The sequence below is a fragment of the Palaemon carinicauda genome, chromosome 1, assembly GCF_036898095.1.
Source record: "Palaemon carinicauda isolate YSFRI2023 chromosome 1, ASM3689809v2, whole genome shotgun sequence".
In the NCBI taxonomy this organism is placed as follows: domain Eukaryota; kingdom Metazoa; phylum Arthropoda; class Malacostraca; order Decapoda; family Palaemonidae; genus Palaemon; species Palaemon carinicauda.
Window position 1 is genome coordinate 108,522,480 of NC_090725.1, and position 16,361 is coordinate 108,538,840.

The 16,361-nt window shown below is 37.6% G+C and overlaps 1 protein-coding gene across 1 annotated transcript in view; it reads left to right on the forward strand.

The window, feature by feature from the left end:
• LOC137653391 (putative leucine-rich repeat-containing protein DDB_G0290503) overlaps positions 1-16,361 on the forward strand; it is a 181,493-nt gene that overhangs the window by 59,469 nt on the left and 105,663 nt on the right. Inside the window, exons 3-5 of the mRNA XM_068386777.1 lie at positions 2,370-2,522; positions 3,864-4,031; positions 10,170-10,268. Coding sequence (XP_068242878.1) covers positions 2,370-2,522; positions 3,864-4,031; positions 10,170-10,268 — 420 coding nt within the window. The remainder of the gene's footprint in view (positions 1-2,369; positions 2,523-3,863; positions 4,032-10,169; positions 10,269-16,361) is intronic.

Here is a 16,361-nt window from a genome sequence, read left to right on the forward strand (position 1 = left end):
CAGATATTTGCTCAAACCGCAAATCATGACTCGGTACACAGGAAGTCGGATCCACAAGTTTTTTTTTTTCTTATTCGGTGTACAGTACATTCATTACTTTGATTCAAGTTTTTATTTGTTTTATTCCTAGTTCCTTATTTTAAGTTTTTATTTGTTTTTTCTTAACTGTTTTTCTTTAAGTTTTTCTTTAAGTTTTTATTTATCGTTTTCGAATTGTTTTACCTTTTTTTAAGTTATTGGTTTTTCTTAATGGTTTTTAATTTTTTTATTATTTTTATTTTGTTCATTCCTAACTGGTTTTCCTGAATTTAAGGTCTTATTGGGTTTTCCTAATCGTTTTTCCTTATTTCAAGTCCTTATTTCTTTTTCCTTTGATTTTGAGGCCAAATTTATTTTCCGTAATCTTTTCATTTTCTTTGAAACTCGGATAATAGCCAGTGAAAATACTAAAGAAAATTCGTAGTTTTTGTAACGGGATAAAGGTACAAAATATAGTTATATATTTATTTCCTTGTTTCCTTTCCTCACTGGGATAGTTTACCCTGTTGCAACCCTTGGGATTTTACCATCCTGCTTTTCCAACTAGGGTTGTAGTTTAACTAATAATAATAATAATGATAATAATAATAATAATAATGATGATAATATGGGATAAATGGAATTAATGAAAAACAAAAAATGTGATGAGACGTACAATTGGAGACAAGAATTCCTGGTACACCTCTCTCTGGGTAAGTGCATGCAGCCTGTGTGTAGCCCCACCCATCACCTCTGCCATCTCTCGCAACACTATCTGTTTGGTTACTCACTTGGTAATAAGGGTGTGACAGGGTGCACTTTTTCAGTAATTTCTTAGGCCAAGTGTACTTCTTCTCCCCCCCACCCTCCCTGTTACCTGTTATCCCTATATTAAGGGGTCGGATGCCTGATGCATCCTCTCCAATATCTTCTATCAAAGGATCCTCTTCCACCAAACCTCTTCTATCCTTCACCTCATCTTCTTTCCAACCGTTATCCCATGATTAAGGGGTCGGTTGCCTGATGGCAGCCTCTCTAATGCCTTCTATCAAAGGCATCCTCTTCCACCAGACCTCTTCTCTCCATATCATCCTTCACCTTATCTTCTTTCCCACCGTTATCCCAAGATTAAGGAGTCAATTACCTGATGCACTCCATTGCCTTCTATCAAAGGCATCCTCTTCCACCAGACCTCTTCTCTCCATATCATCCTTCACCTTATCTTCTTTCCCACCGTTATCCCAAGATTAAGGAGTCAATTACCTGATGCACTCCATTGCCTTCTATCAAAGGCATCCTCTTCCACCAGACCTCTTCTCTCCATATCATCCTTCACCTTATCTTCTTTCCCACCGTTATCCCAAGATTAAGGAGTCAATTACCTGATGCACTCCATTGCCTTCTATCAAAGGCATCCTCTTCCACCAGACCTCTTCTCTCCATATCATCCTTCACCTTATCCTCCTTCCAACCATTATCCCAAGATTAAGGGGTCGGTTGCCTGATGCACTCCATTGCCTTTATCAAAGTCATCCTCTTCCACCAGACCTCTTCTCTCCATATCATCCTTCACCTTATCCTCCTTCCAACCATTATCCCAAGATTAAGGGGTCGGTTGCCTGATGCACTCCATTGCCTTCTATCAAAGGCATCCTCTTCCACCAGACCTCTTCTCTCCATATCATCCTTCACCTTATCCTCCTTCCAACCATTATCCCAAGATTAAGGGGTCGGTTGCCTGATGCACTCCATTGCCTTCTATCAAAGGCATCCTCTTCCACCAGACATCTTCTCGCTATATCATCTTCACCTTATCCTCTTCCCAACCGTTATCCCAAGATTAAGGGTACGGTTGCCTGATGCGCCTTCTCCAATGCCTTCTATCAAAGGCATCCTCTTCCACCAGACCTCTTCCCTCCATATCATCCTTCACCTTATCTTCTTTCCAACCGTTATCTCAAGATTAAGGGGTCGGTTGCCTGATGCACTCCATTGCCTTTATCAAAGTCATCCTCTTCCACGAGAGCTATTCCCTCCATATCCTTCACCTTATCTAGTTCTTTCCCCCGTTATCCTTGCATTAAGGGGTCGGTTTCCTGATGTGCCCTCTCCAATGCTTGATCAAAGGGATCTTCTTCCACCAAACCTCTTCTCTCCATATCATCCTTCATCTTATCTCGCCATCTAAGTCTCTGCCTCCATCTCAATCTTTTGTCCCTAGCAGGTTCCTCCCAAGCCCTCCTCACTACCTCCCCACCATCCAATTGTACGCATATAGCAAGTAACCTTTATGTAAGTAGATTTATTTTCATGCAAGACTCAAAGTATCTTTGTTTTCTCCGTTTTTCTAGAAAAACAAGATGGAGTTGGAAATGGAGCGCCCTCTGGAGATTCGAGATAAGGACCGCCAGCGACAGAGGGAAGTTCACGTCCTTAAAAGGAAGAACTCTGAGCTGGCGACCATCACCAGAAAATTGGAAGAAAAAGTCAAGAATCTTGAAAAGGTAAAGTGATTGGACTGTGACTTGTAGTAGTAGTAGTAGTAGTAGTAGTAGTAGTAGTAGTAGTAATTTGATGGTATTTTACATTAGGTAGTTATTGGTTCAGTAATACTTTACTTAAACCTTAGCTTATGCAGTTTAGTGACTGAATTTAGTAATAGAAGTATTAGGAGTAGTATTATTAATCTCTTAATGGTACTTTACACTAAACAATTATTATTGTAGTAATACTTTACTTTGTTCTTATTTCTATGTAGTTTAATGACTGGACTGTTGTTAGTAGTAGTAGTAGTAGTAGTAGTACTACTACTAGTACTAGTAGTAGTAGTCTCTCAGTGGTGTTTCACACTAGACAATTATTACTTTAGTATTACTTTACTTTTTAGATTTCTTTGTAATTTAATTTCAGAATGTTTTTTAGTTTTCATCAGAATGACTGGACTTATGAGAAGAAGTAATAGTAGTAGTAGTATTAGTCCTTTAATGGTATTTTACAATTACTGTATTACTGTAAACATTATGAACATTTTAGAGACTGTCTGAAGAAAGAACTGCCTGTGATCTGAGCCTTCTGAAAGTGTAAATGTTGTAGATGATGTGCAGTGAATCACATGGCGTTGTATCCAGTGATTTTGGAAGCATTCTAAATATTGTAGAGCCTGTTTGAGGAAAGAACTGCCAGTGATCTGAGCCTTCTGAAAGCGTAAACGTTTAAATGATGTGCAGTGAGTCACATGGTGTTGTATCCAGTGATTTTAGCCTTTTGGAAGCTTTATAAATATTGTAGAACCTGTTTGAGGAAAGAACTGCATGTGATTATGGCCCTTTGGAATCGTTTTAAACGCTGTAGAGGCAGAGCAGTGAGTTCAGCTGGTGTATCCAGTGATCTTAGCCTTTTGGAAGCGTTATAAATATGATAGAGCTAGTTTATGGGAAGATCTGCATGTGGTTAGAGCCTTCTGGAAGCTTTTAAACGCTGTAGAGGTAAAGCAGTGAGCTCAGGTGATGTATCCAGTGATTTTGCCTTCTAGACGCGTTATAAATATTGTAGAGCCTGTTTGAGGAAAGAACTGCCTGTGATTTGAGCCTTCTGAAACTGTAAACGCTGTAGAGGCAGAGCATTGAATATAGGTGGTGTATCCAGTGATTTTAGCCATTTTGGAAGCGTTACAAATATTGCAGAGCCTGTTTAAGGAAAGACATGCCAGAGATTTGAGCCTTCTGGAACCATTGTAAACGGTGTAGAGGTAGAGCAGTGAGTTTAGGTGGTATTATAGCTAGTGCTTGTAGGCTTCCGGTTCTTAGTTTTGTGTACTTTAATTTCAGATTTTTTTTTTTCCTCAGAAAACCAAAGAATCACCAGCCACTGAACGCCGCAACCTGATCCTCGCCCGACAGCGTGAAAAAGAGGCTCTGTACGAAAATCAGTTACGAGAGAGAGACAAAGAAATCCAGAGATTGAAAGTCCGCATGAAGGAGCTGGTCCGGAAACTCACAGGGAAGAACGGAGAGGTAAGCAAGAACTATGTAGATACCAAAGGAAATTGCAGGTTTAAAGATTCACTCTGGTAAGGAAATGCTATAGGCCTATTCTATGTAGATAGCAAAGGAAATTTAAGGTTTAAAAATCCACTTTGACAAGGAAATGCTATAGGCCTATGCTATGTAGATAGCAAAGGAAATTGTAGATTTAAAGATCTACTTTGACAAGAAAATGCTATATGCCTATGCTATGCAGATGGTAAAGGAAATTGCAGGTTTAAAGACTTACTTTGTAAATGTTATATGCAGTACAGTGTTACAGGAGAGTATGAGAGGCTTAGGAATATGCTGCCGTCTGGTTGAATAATGTATTAGTTCTGCACATAAGTGAATAATATCGAGGGTGAAATTTTAGGGTTTTCTACACTACTTTCTAGGATAGAAAGTAGCGGGTTTAAATAAAACACATTGGAATACTATAACTTGGCTGAAAGGTCTATGTCTTAGAGGAAAGCTCATTGGGGGTATTATTTTTACCTACTAAGGTGCAACCCTAGTTGGAAAACAGGATGCTATAAGCCCGAGGACTCCAACAGGGAAAACAGCCCAGTGATTATTTTTAGTAGTGGGCAATCTCGGCATCATTGTGAGCTAGGTATAAGATTTTGGGTAGCCTATAGGTCTGCCTGCTGAGTCATCATCAACCATTGCTCGGACGCTGACCATATGTATAAATGGTCAGTGTTTAGGGCACTGTCCTATGTCTCTGCCATTCATGAGTTACCTTTAAACCTTTAAAGGTCTATGTCTAGAAAAAATCGTTGTGGTATCCTATTGGAAACCTTCCTGCCTAGCAATCTGCTGGACGGTAGTTTTTGAAGTGTCTGCAACTTCACCATCCTTGTCAGCTAGGGATGGGGTGTGTTTAGGGAGCCTATAGGTCTACCCACTGAATCATCAGTAGCTAGTGTCTGGCCCTCCCTGGTCCTAGCTTGAGGGAGAGGGATTTTGGGTGCTGATCGTATTTATATATGGTCATTCTCTAGGGCATTGTCACTGTCCATTGCCTCTGCCATTCATGAGTGACCTGTAAATGAAGTTAATAAAAGTAGGGTAAGTTGCAGTTATACAAAGATTATATAAGTTGGAGTAATGAATAGAAGAAATTTGAAAAAAATCATAATTGAAATATATATAATCCCTCAAATTGAGAAGTTACAGAAATTTCAAGAATATTCATAGTAAATGCTCTTCTAGTGCAGTAAAACTTGAAAGTTCAAATTAGGGTTCAGAGCATTTATTATCAAAGTTTTACTAAACTGTAAGTTAGAAAGAAGTGCTTTATAGTTTTCTGAAGACCTGACATGTACATTTAAGATTATAATTGATATTGAATTAATTTCTTAAATACAAGTAAAGAGTTTGAATTAACATATTCTAAAGAACAGAAGCGTAAATGAGGAAGAAGTTCAAAAGTTACTGTAAAGATAACTTACAGAGGGGATAGAAAGCATGAAATATAAAAAAAAGCCATTGCAAATTAGTAAAGCACCTAGAAGCAGATTACAAATAATTTCCATATAATAGTTAAGAAATGTATTATTATTATTATTATTATTATTATTATTATTATTATTATTATTATTATTATTATTATTATTACCTAAGTTACATCCCTAATTGGGACAACAGGATGCTATAAGTCCAAGAACTCCAACAGGTATAATAGCCCAGTTAGGAAAGAAAATAAGGGAACAGTGGTGTCCCTGGGTGTACCTTCAAGCAAGAGAACTCTAACTCAAGACAGTCGAAGATTATGGTACAGAGGCTATGGCACTACTCAAGACTAGAAAACAATGGTTTGATTTTGGAGTGTCCTAGAAGAGCTGCTTACAATAGCTAAAGTCTCTTCTACCCTTACAAGTGGAAAGTAGCCAATGAAAAAATATAGTGCAGTATTTAAACCCTTGGTCTTGAGTGAAGAAGAATTTTCCAGTCAATTAGTGTTGTCATGTGTATGTGGAAAGAAGAGAATGTGTAAAGAATTGGCTAGACTATTCCGTGTACAGGCACATTAAAAATGAGCTGCATGAGAGAAGGATCCAATGTTGTATCTGGCCAATCAAAGGACCCAATAACTCTCTATTGGTAGTATCTCAACAGGTGGCTGGTGCCTTGGCCAATCTACTACTCACTGTATCTACAATTTCCTCTTTCCTTCATTCTTGCTGACCAACGTCTTGGGCTTTCTGGCATAGTACATCGGCTGGTTTTACACTAATCTGGTCCACCACTGATAGAAATCAAGCATGTTACAATATATTTTTTTTTCTTAGGGTTGTGGTGGCCTGGTAGTAGCGTCCTTGCCTGGTGATTGCTAGACTGGGGCTCTAGTCCCGTTTAAACGCGTTAGTTCCTTTGGTCGCTGGAACCTCACCGTACTTGTGAGCTAAGGATTGAGGGTTTTGAGAAGCCTATCGGTCTATCTGCTGAGTTCTCAGCAGCCATTACCTGGCCCTCCCTAATCCTAGCTTGGGTGAAGAGGGGGGCATTGGGTGATGATTATATGTTGTATGGTCAGTCTCTAGGGCATTGTCCTGCTTGATATGGCAATGTCACTGTCCCTTGCCTCTGCCATTCATGAGTGACCTTTAAACTATAGTAGAAGTTTGAAATACGTAAATCAGCGATGCGTTCATCTACTATTTTCTTCATTTGAATTTATTACCTGTTTTTAATAGATATTTTGTAACGTTCTATTATATTGGTGTTTTAAACGTTTTATGGGTTACACTATTAAATCTTGTTAGAAAATAATAGAATAACGTTACTTAATGTTATTATATAGTTTGGTATCTCATGGTAATCAATTGCCTTCGTTTTCTTTGCAAAACGTTTTCTGTGAAAGTTTTAAAGCATAAACTCTACTAGAATGTATTTGACGACAGTAGAACCACTTTTTAATGTTTTAAAGTTTCGTAATAAGTGCGGTAAGTGCCAGATTTGTAATAAATAGCATTACAATAAATAGAAGAAATAGAAAAATTGAAGAACAGAATTCTGTCTTATCAATGAAGACTTGTTATGGTAACTGTTATGGTGACAATAACTTCAGAAAATAATTTTATTGATACAGAATTTTAGGTTTAGAATTTATAGTTTATCATAGTAGAAACGTGCAAATCTTCCTTTTATAGTAATGTCTGTTGCAAACCGTTTGCATGACCCTGATTTAAAAACCTACATAGGCTATTCGAGTGTATAAGCCTACGTCATTTAAAGTGAATTTAAAAAGCCACATTTATTAACTTAACTGAAATAAATGAACCCACGTTATCGAAAACAGGTTAAGAAATCTTTCAACTCATATGTAGAACAAAATCTTAAATTGTTAAAGGCCTTAGACATGTCTTTATTCATGTCCGGAGTTTAGCAATTTTTCATCTCCACGCTAGCCAGTGCGGATTGGTGATGGTGGGAGATTATCGTCTGATCGCTCTCATAAAACCAACTTGGTATGGGTGTCCCTGGCTAGAGGCTGTCTGAGCAAGTTCTGGCAATGATTTTAGCGTTTTGGAAGCGTTGTAAACGTTAGACAGTACAGCTTTGCTGATCATGGCGATACACAAACCCTTTCACCACGTTAAGGTATCCACACTACGTAAAGGCATGTAAATGTGGATATAAATTTAAAAAGGGTTGTGTGCAATGCAATTTATAACAGAGACAAGGCATAAGTGTTCGTTTGATTGTTTTAAACGTTCATATTTTGTCTTTTAATGTGAGTTTAACCTTTACCATACATAGATTTTTCTGGTGGCGTATATGGTAACGTCCCTGGCTGGTGATCGCCAGACTGAGGTTTAGAGTCCCGCGCAAACTTGTTAGTTCCTTTGAATGCTTCAACCTCACCATCCTTGTGAGCTAAGGAAGTGAGGTTTAGAAGAGTTAGAAGAGCCTAAAGGTCTATCTGCGGAGTCATCAGTAACTATTGCCTAGCCCTCCCTGGTCCTAGCTTGGGTGAAAATGGAGCTTGGGCGCTGATCATATGTATAAATTGTCAGTTTCTGGGGCATTGTTCTGCTTGATAAGGCAGTGTTATTGTCCCTTGCCTCAGCCATTCATGAGTGGCCTTTAAACCTTTAAACTGAAATAAAGTACAGTACGGTTGAAATACTATTTACACTCGACAATTTTTTTTTAATAATAGTCACAAAACAAGTAAAAGAGTTTGTGTATCGCCATGATCAGGAAAGCTATACCAGTCAGGGCCACCCATACTTGGTTGGTTTGCTGTGAGTTATCAGACGAAAATCTTTCACCATCATCAATCCGCACTGGCCAGCGTGGAGAGGAAAACTGGCCAAACCCCTGACAACTTTGAAGTTTAAACTTCAAAAGTTCAAACTTGCAGCAAATGTTTTTATAGGTTGTATATGAAAGATCTTTCTTAATGTTGTTACTGTTCTTAAAATATTTTATATTAATTGTTCAGTACTTCTCTTGTAGTTTTATTTATTTCCTTTCCCCATTGGGCTATTTTTGCCCTTTTGCTTTTCCAACAAGGGTTGTCTAGCTAATAATAATAATAATGATAATAATAATAATAATAATAATGATAATAATAATAAGTCTCCCATTCTCCCACATTCACCAATCCGCACTGGCCAGCGTGCTGATGAAAACTGGCCAAATCCCAGACATCAATAAGGACATGTCTGAGGCCTTTGTGCTGCAGGGGAAACGGCTGCATTTGTTGTTGTTGTTGTTGTTGTTTATTTACTTTTGTTGTCAAATGAGAAGTTGTCGTTCCCTTGTATGGAGTTTTCAAGCTCCTTTCTCGGCCTCTCTAGATCTCATAAAAGAAGCTCAGAAGAAGACTTAGTTCATATGCACAATCCAAGGATATGGAGAAACCCCCCCCCCCTCTCTCTCTCTCTCTCTCTCTCTCTCTCTCTCTCTCTCTCTCTCTCTCAACTAAGAAAATGCAATATGTAGACCTATTGTAAACATTAACAAATTTGAAAACATGAAAATTTGAGAAAATTTTATAAGATATTCTCTCTCTCTCTCTCTCTCTCTCTCTCTCTCTCTCTCTCTTCTCTCTCTCTCTCTCTCTCTCTCTCATAGAGAGGTCAAGCTTCTGCCATATATAGTAACACCAAAGAGTCATAGACGCTCGGTCTATGCCGTATGCGGAAACCACTTCACATATATTTTATGTCCTCATTGAAATTCGGTCAATGCTTCGTATGATCTGTCTTTATTAAGCTCTGCAGTCTTCTTGTGGTGTTATCCATTTTATTAAATATTATCTTGGTAGATTTCTCGTCTTCTCCTTTCTTTTATAATCGAGATATAATTGCTCTAACCCAAGTATGTGCATGCACACTTTATCATATATATATATATATATATATATATATATATATATATATATATATATATATATATATATATATATATCCCTTTCTGAGTGGGGTTACCTTAACGTGGTGAATTGTGTATCGCCATGATCAGCGAAGCTGTACTAGTCAAGTAAACCCATACTAGATTGGTTTGTTGTAAGCGAAATTACCAAAACACCAGATATTAATAAAGACATGTCTGAGGCCTTTGTTCTGCAGTTGACTGGAAACGGCTGCATTTGTTGTTGTTCTTGTGGCTGTTGTTGTATGTGCAGTATTTAAAGATACTTGTCTGTTGTTGAATCCTGAGAGAGATGTTAATATATAATGCAAAGAACAAGTATTATTATTATTATTATTATTATTATTATTATTATTATTATTATTATTAGCTAAGCTGCAATCCTTGTTGGAAATGTAAAATGCTATAAGCCCAAGCACTCCAACAGGGAAAAAACCCAGTGAGGAAAGGGAATAAGGAAACAGATATAATAGTGTGCATGAGTGTACCCTCAAGCAAGAGAACGCTAACCAAAGACAATGGCAGACTAACGTACAGAGGCTATGGCACTGCCCAAGAGTAGAGAACAATGGTTTGATTTTTGAGTGTCCTAGAAGAGCAGCTTACAATAGCTAAAGTATTATCTTTACTGATATTTTCCTTGTTAATACTGATTTCTTTTCTCACCAGCAGTTGATAAAGACAGGAATTTGTATAATTATTTCTTTACAATAAAACATTTTTTAACTTTCCTTACAGATCACTAGAGCCCAGAGCACCTTAGAGTTGGAGCAAATCATAAGAACAGTCACCAAAGAGCGGTTGCAACTGGAGAGACATCTAGCGGCAGCCAGTGAAGTAAGTTTTGAGATTCTAGTTTTCATCTGAGGGCATCTCTTGTATTTCAATGTACTTTTCTGTTTTAATTACCTGATCCATTTGTGAGAATATATATGCAGTAAGTATTATGAAAGGTTTCAGGTAGCAACATTTATTAGTAATTTTCTCTAAAGGTACTCTCCACTGTGGTTGGTATTTTTTAGGGTTCATTTATGATCATTGGCTTGAATCTTTTCAATGGCTGTGGAAAAGATTGATTTTTACTTTAATTGACCTAAACTAACGTAACCTTAACTAACCTAACCTAACCTAACCTAAGGAAAAGATGAAAGCATTGAAGATTCTTCATTATTTGACCTAATCTAACCTAGCCTAGCCTAGCTTAGCTTATACTAACGTAACCTAAGGAAAAGATGAAAATTGTGGATTCTACTTTAATTGGCTTAACCTAACCTAGTCTAGCCTATCCTATACTTATGTAATCTAAGGCAAAGATGATAAAATATTGAGGATTCTACATTAATTCGCTTAACCTAACCTAGCCTAGCCTAGCCTATACTAAAAAGATGATAAAATATTGAGGATTCTACTTTGATTGGCCCAATCTAGCCTAGCCTAACCTAACCTAAAAAAAGCTGATAAAATATTCAGGATTCTACTTTGATTGGCCTAACCTAACCTAACCTAGTAAAAAGCTGATAAAATATTAAGGATTCTACTGTTATTGGCCATAACCTAACCCAAGAAAAAGATGATAAAATATTGAGGATTCTACTTTGATTGACCTAATCTAGCCTAACCTAACAAAAAGCTGATAAAATATAGAGGTTTGTACTATAATTGCATAACCCTAACCAAAGAAAAAGCTGATAAAAATATTGAGGATTCTACTATAATCTAAAGAAAAAGATGATAAAAAGATTTAGAGTCCTCCTTTATTTATTTACTGCAGAAGGGTTAGGGACGCAGGTTTTTACAACTACACATAAATAAAATGTGTTTGGATAGTATCAACAGGTTCTAGATTCCACATGTTGAGCAAAAGGTTGATCAGGCACAGTTGAAGATTTGCTGAAGAACTAATTCTTTCTATGAAACCTTACCTGTCTCGAACGATATTTTTTATATCTGACCCAAGAAAGGTATAAAACCATATACATTAATTATATTCTTTCAAACTACCAGATGCTGAAACTGATTCACTATAGTAAATTCTTTTTAGTGAGGCAGATTTGCACGGACCAGCAGGGGGTGCCCTTTTAGCTCGGAAAAGTTTCCCGCTCGCTGATTGGTTGGACAAAATAATTCTGACCAATCAGATAGCAGGAAACTTTTCACGAGCTAAAAGGGCACCGCTGCGAGTCGGTGCAAATGCGCCTCATTCAGGGGGTGCCCTTTTAGCTCGGAAAAGTTTCCCGCTCGCTGATTGGTTGGACAAAATAATTCTTGACATCAGATAGCAGGAAACATTTCCGAGCTAAAAGGGCACCGCTGCGAGGTCAGTGCAAATGCGCCTCATTCAGGGGTGACCTTTTTAGCTCGGAAAAGTTTCCCGCTCGCTGATTGGTTGCACAAAATAATTCTAACCAATCAGATAGCAGGAAACTTTTCCGAGCTAAAATGGCACCACTGCGCGTCAGTGCAAATGCGCCTCATTAAAAAAATTGAGTATAGTGGGATGTCCTTTGCTGTCATACAAAAAAAAAAAAAAGCCGTTCTCTATAAAATTTGCTATCAAGAAAGATATGGTGATGCGTTCTCTATCTTTCTTATCCGCATTGTGTTGCTGTAGAAAGTTAGACGCAATGTGTGGCATTGTTGTGACACTTGATTGTGCTTCTCTCGTTCAGGAGATATGAATTCACTGAGAAGGATTTTTTTTTCTCTCTCTTAGTAATCAAACCAGCAAATATGGAATTTGGCGGAAAGCGGAATTGGTGCGCCTGATATTAATTATTATTATTATTATTATTATTATTATTATTATTATTATTATTATTCCCTAAGCTACAACCCTAGTTGGAAAAGTAAGATGCTATAAGCCCAAGGGCTCCAACATGGTAAAATAGCCAAGTTAGGAAAGGAAATAAGGAAATAAATAAACGAGAAAAAATTAGCAATAAATGATTTTAATGATTTTTTTGAGAAAATTAAATGGGAAATTAGATGCTATTGCAACCGAAATATTTTTCGTCTGAAAAGTTTTTTTTTTTTCTGTTTTTACATTTTGGGACTTTAATCTCTTCAAATGAAAAACACCAAGTGTCGTGCGCAAATGATATGCGATCGAAATATTATTATTATTATTATTATTATTATTATCATTATTATTATATTATTATTAATAACTACAGTATATGATATATCTGTTTTGACGTTGTTACTGTTTTTAGAATGATTTATTGTTAATTTGTTGTCATCATTTATTTGTTTCCTTATTTCCTTTCCTCTCTGGGCTATTTTTCCTTATTGGAGCCCTTGGGCTTATAGCATCTTGCTTTTCCAATTAGGGTTGTAGCCTGGCTACTACTACTACTACTACTACTACTACTACTTACTAGCTAAGCTACTACCTTAGTTGGCAAAGCATGATGCTATAAGCCCAAGGCCTCCAACAGGGAAAAAATAGCCCAATGGGGAAAGGAAATAAGGAAATAAACTAAACTAAATGAAAATTAATAAACAACTAAAATAAAATATTTTAAGGTGGGCCCAGGCACTGGCTGCTGAAGACTCAGGAGATAGACCCATAGGCTCCCTCAGAGCCCCCATCCTTATCTCACAAGGATAGTAAGGTTGCAGCGACCAAAGGAAGTATAACGAGTTTGAGCGGACTCGAACCCAGTCTGGCGATCAGCAGGGCCATCACAACCCTATATATATAATATATATATTATATATATATATATATATATACATAGAGAGAGAGAGAGAGAGAGAGAAGAGAGAGAGAGGAGAGAGAGAGAGAGAGAGAGAAGAGAGGAGCTGGAGAGAGAGAGAGAGAGAGCTTTGAAACCCAATAGATTAAAGATCGTAATTAAAACTATACAAGAGTCAAGACAAAAGATAAATTTATTGTTCGACCCCAGAGAATAACAATGAAATTTACCGCTCTGAAGAAACTAGTTTCTTTTGTTAACTTAAGTAACTGTGTCACTTAAGCAAATAGAAGTGCGCGTCATAAGCATGCCATTTGACTTAAGTAAGAGGAAAGCCATTTGTTCTGCCAGACGGTGCCCAGCCCCCCCCCCCCCCCACCTCCCTTCTCCCTCTATCTTCCTCCATATAGTATTCTCTGTGTCTCTCCAGCTGCAATGCAGAATCTTCCTAAAAGAAAATGTTTAGTCTCGGATCCAATGGTGTTAGAAAACAGCTATGGGCGGACAGACTTGTCTCAGGCCTTTCTGAATCTATAGCTTTCTCTCTCTCTCTCTCTCTCTCTCTCTCTCCTCTCTCTCTCTCTCTCTCTCTCTCTCTCTCTCTCTTACTGGAGAAATATGAATAGAAAATTTTTCATCCATGAAAGAGAACTGTATAACGAAAAATATTAAGAAACAATAAGTATAAATTCCCCTCTCTCTCTCTCTCTCTCTCTCTCTCTCTCTCTCTCCTCTCTCTCTCTCTCTCTCGGAGTATGAATAGGAAATTTTTCATCCTTGAATGACAAAACTGTATAACAAAAAATATTAAGAATCAGTAATCATAAATTTCTCTCTCTCTCTCTCTCTCTCTCTCCGTCTCTCTCTCTCTCTCTCTCTCTCTCTCTCTCTCTAACTGGAGGATTATGAATAGGAATTGTTCATCCCTTGAAAGGGAACTGTATAAACAAAAAATATTAAGAAATAATAAGTATAAATTCTCTCTCTCTCTCTCTCTCTCTCTCTCTCTCTCTTACTGGAGAAATATGAATAGGAAATTTTTCTTTTTTGTAACAGTAAACTATATAACCAAAACTATTAAGAAACAATAAGTATATTTTCTCTCTCTCTCTCTCTCTCTCTCTCTCTCGTCTCTCCTCTCTCTCTCCTCTCTCCTCTCTCTCTCTCTTTCTTTCTTTTTCAAACACTCTTATGCATGGAAAATATTGTTGCATTAAAGCGAACATTACGTAATTTTATGTTGGCTGACATTGCTCAAGACTTGAATTAATATAAAATCTTAATTAAAAGATTACTTTATGAAAGTCTGGTTTCTGAGTCTCTATATCTTATTTGTAAATTTCATTTGGGTTAGACATTTAATTAATATGAACCAAACAAGTCTTATTTGCTCAAAGGGGTAACGACTGTAATTGTTCAGTGACTACTTTCCTCTTGGTAATAGTAGAGAGACTCTTTAGCAAGGACAGCAATAACGTAAACGTAACGGTAAACAGCTCTTCTAGAAGGACGCTCCAAAATCAAACCATTGTTCTCTAATCTTGGGTAGTGCCATAGCCTCTGTACCATGGTCTTTCACTGTCTTGGGTTAGAGTTCTCTTGCTTGAGGGTACACTCCGTCACACTATTCTATCTTATTTCTCTTCCTCTTCTTTTGTTGAAGTTTTTATAATTTATGTAGGAAATGTTTATTTTGATATTGTTAAAGTTCTCTTGCTGAGGTACACTTTGGCACACTATTCTCTTGGGGGTACACTCGTGCACGTTGTTCTATCTAGTTTCTCTTCCTCTTGTTTTGTTAGAGTTTTATAGTTTATATAGGAAAGGTTTATTTTGGTGTTATTGCTGTTCTTAACTATTTTATTTTCCTTGTTTCATCTCCTCACTGGGCTATTTTCCCTGTTGGGGCCCCTAGGGCTTATAGCATCTTGCATTGACAACTAGGGTTGTACCTAGCAAGTAATAATAATAATAATAAGATAATTCTTTTGTCATTCTGTTTACCGCAATACTCACAGACATCAGTTGGTATATAGCTAGTGTGGTTCCATACATTGCAGATGACATTATTCTCTCCTCTCTCTCTCTCCTCCCTGCGCTCTCTCTCTCTCTCTCTCCTCTCTCTCTCTCTCTCTCTCTCTCTCTTTGACCTTGTGAAGCACTTCAACTTATTAGCCCTAAATGATGAAGAGCAACGTATATGGCTATATATATGAATACTGTATATTTCTTTCCCATCACGCTCAGTTGTATTGCCAGACGCATGACTACTCCGTCTCTCCCCGTCCTTTGGGAAGGATATCCCCGAGAAATACACTCGGAAACCACAATCTCCCCGCAATTGCCGAAACTGCTGTGTTGTAGTTAGGAAAGGGGGAGGGCGCGGGAAGGGTTGAATTTGTGTGTTTATCTAAATATTTAGACGTCATTTTTGATGGATCGCGTACACTAGTAATGTAACTGAAAATGATGTCGTTGTTCATCTCTCTCTCTGGCCAGTCAAAGAAGCCCATAAGTCCCTTGCGGTAGTATCTCAACTAGTATGTGATTATGTATCAGTGGAGATGTGTTAGTCCCTCTCTCTCTCTCTCTCTCTCTCTCTCTCTCTCTCAATAATGTAGTAACTAATTATATATGAATGGAGATGTGGAGTCTCTCTCTCTCTCTCTTTCTCTCTCTCAGTAATGTAGTAACTAATTATATATGAATTTGAGATATGGAGTCTCCTCTCCTCCCTCTCTCTCTCTCTCTCCTCCTCAATAATGTAATAACTAATTATATATGAATGGAGAATGTGGAGTCTCTCTCTCTCTCTCTCTCTCACTCACTCTCTCATAATGTAACTGATTATGTATCCATGGGAGAGTGGAATCTCTCTCTCTCGTCTCTCTCTCTTCTCTCATCTCTCTCTCTCTCTCTCTCTCTCTCAGTAATGTAGTGACATTATATATGAATGAGAGTGGAGTCTCTCTCTCTCTCTCTCCTCTCTCTCTCTCTCAATAATGTAGTAACTAATTATATATGAATGGAGATGTAGTCTCTCCCTCTCTCTCTCTCTCTCTCTCTCTCTCTCGTCCAGACAGGATAATTAACAGACTGCCATTAAAACCCCTGGGAAAGAATCATGTTTATAATCCATAGCGAAATTCTTCTGTACGTATTGGACGCGTTTCTTCATTTTTTGATCCGTTAGAACACGTATCGTATCTGTTAACCCAGGGGAATTCCCTTC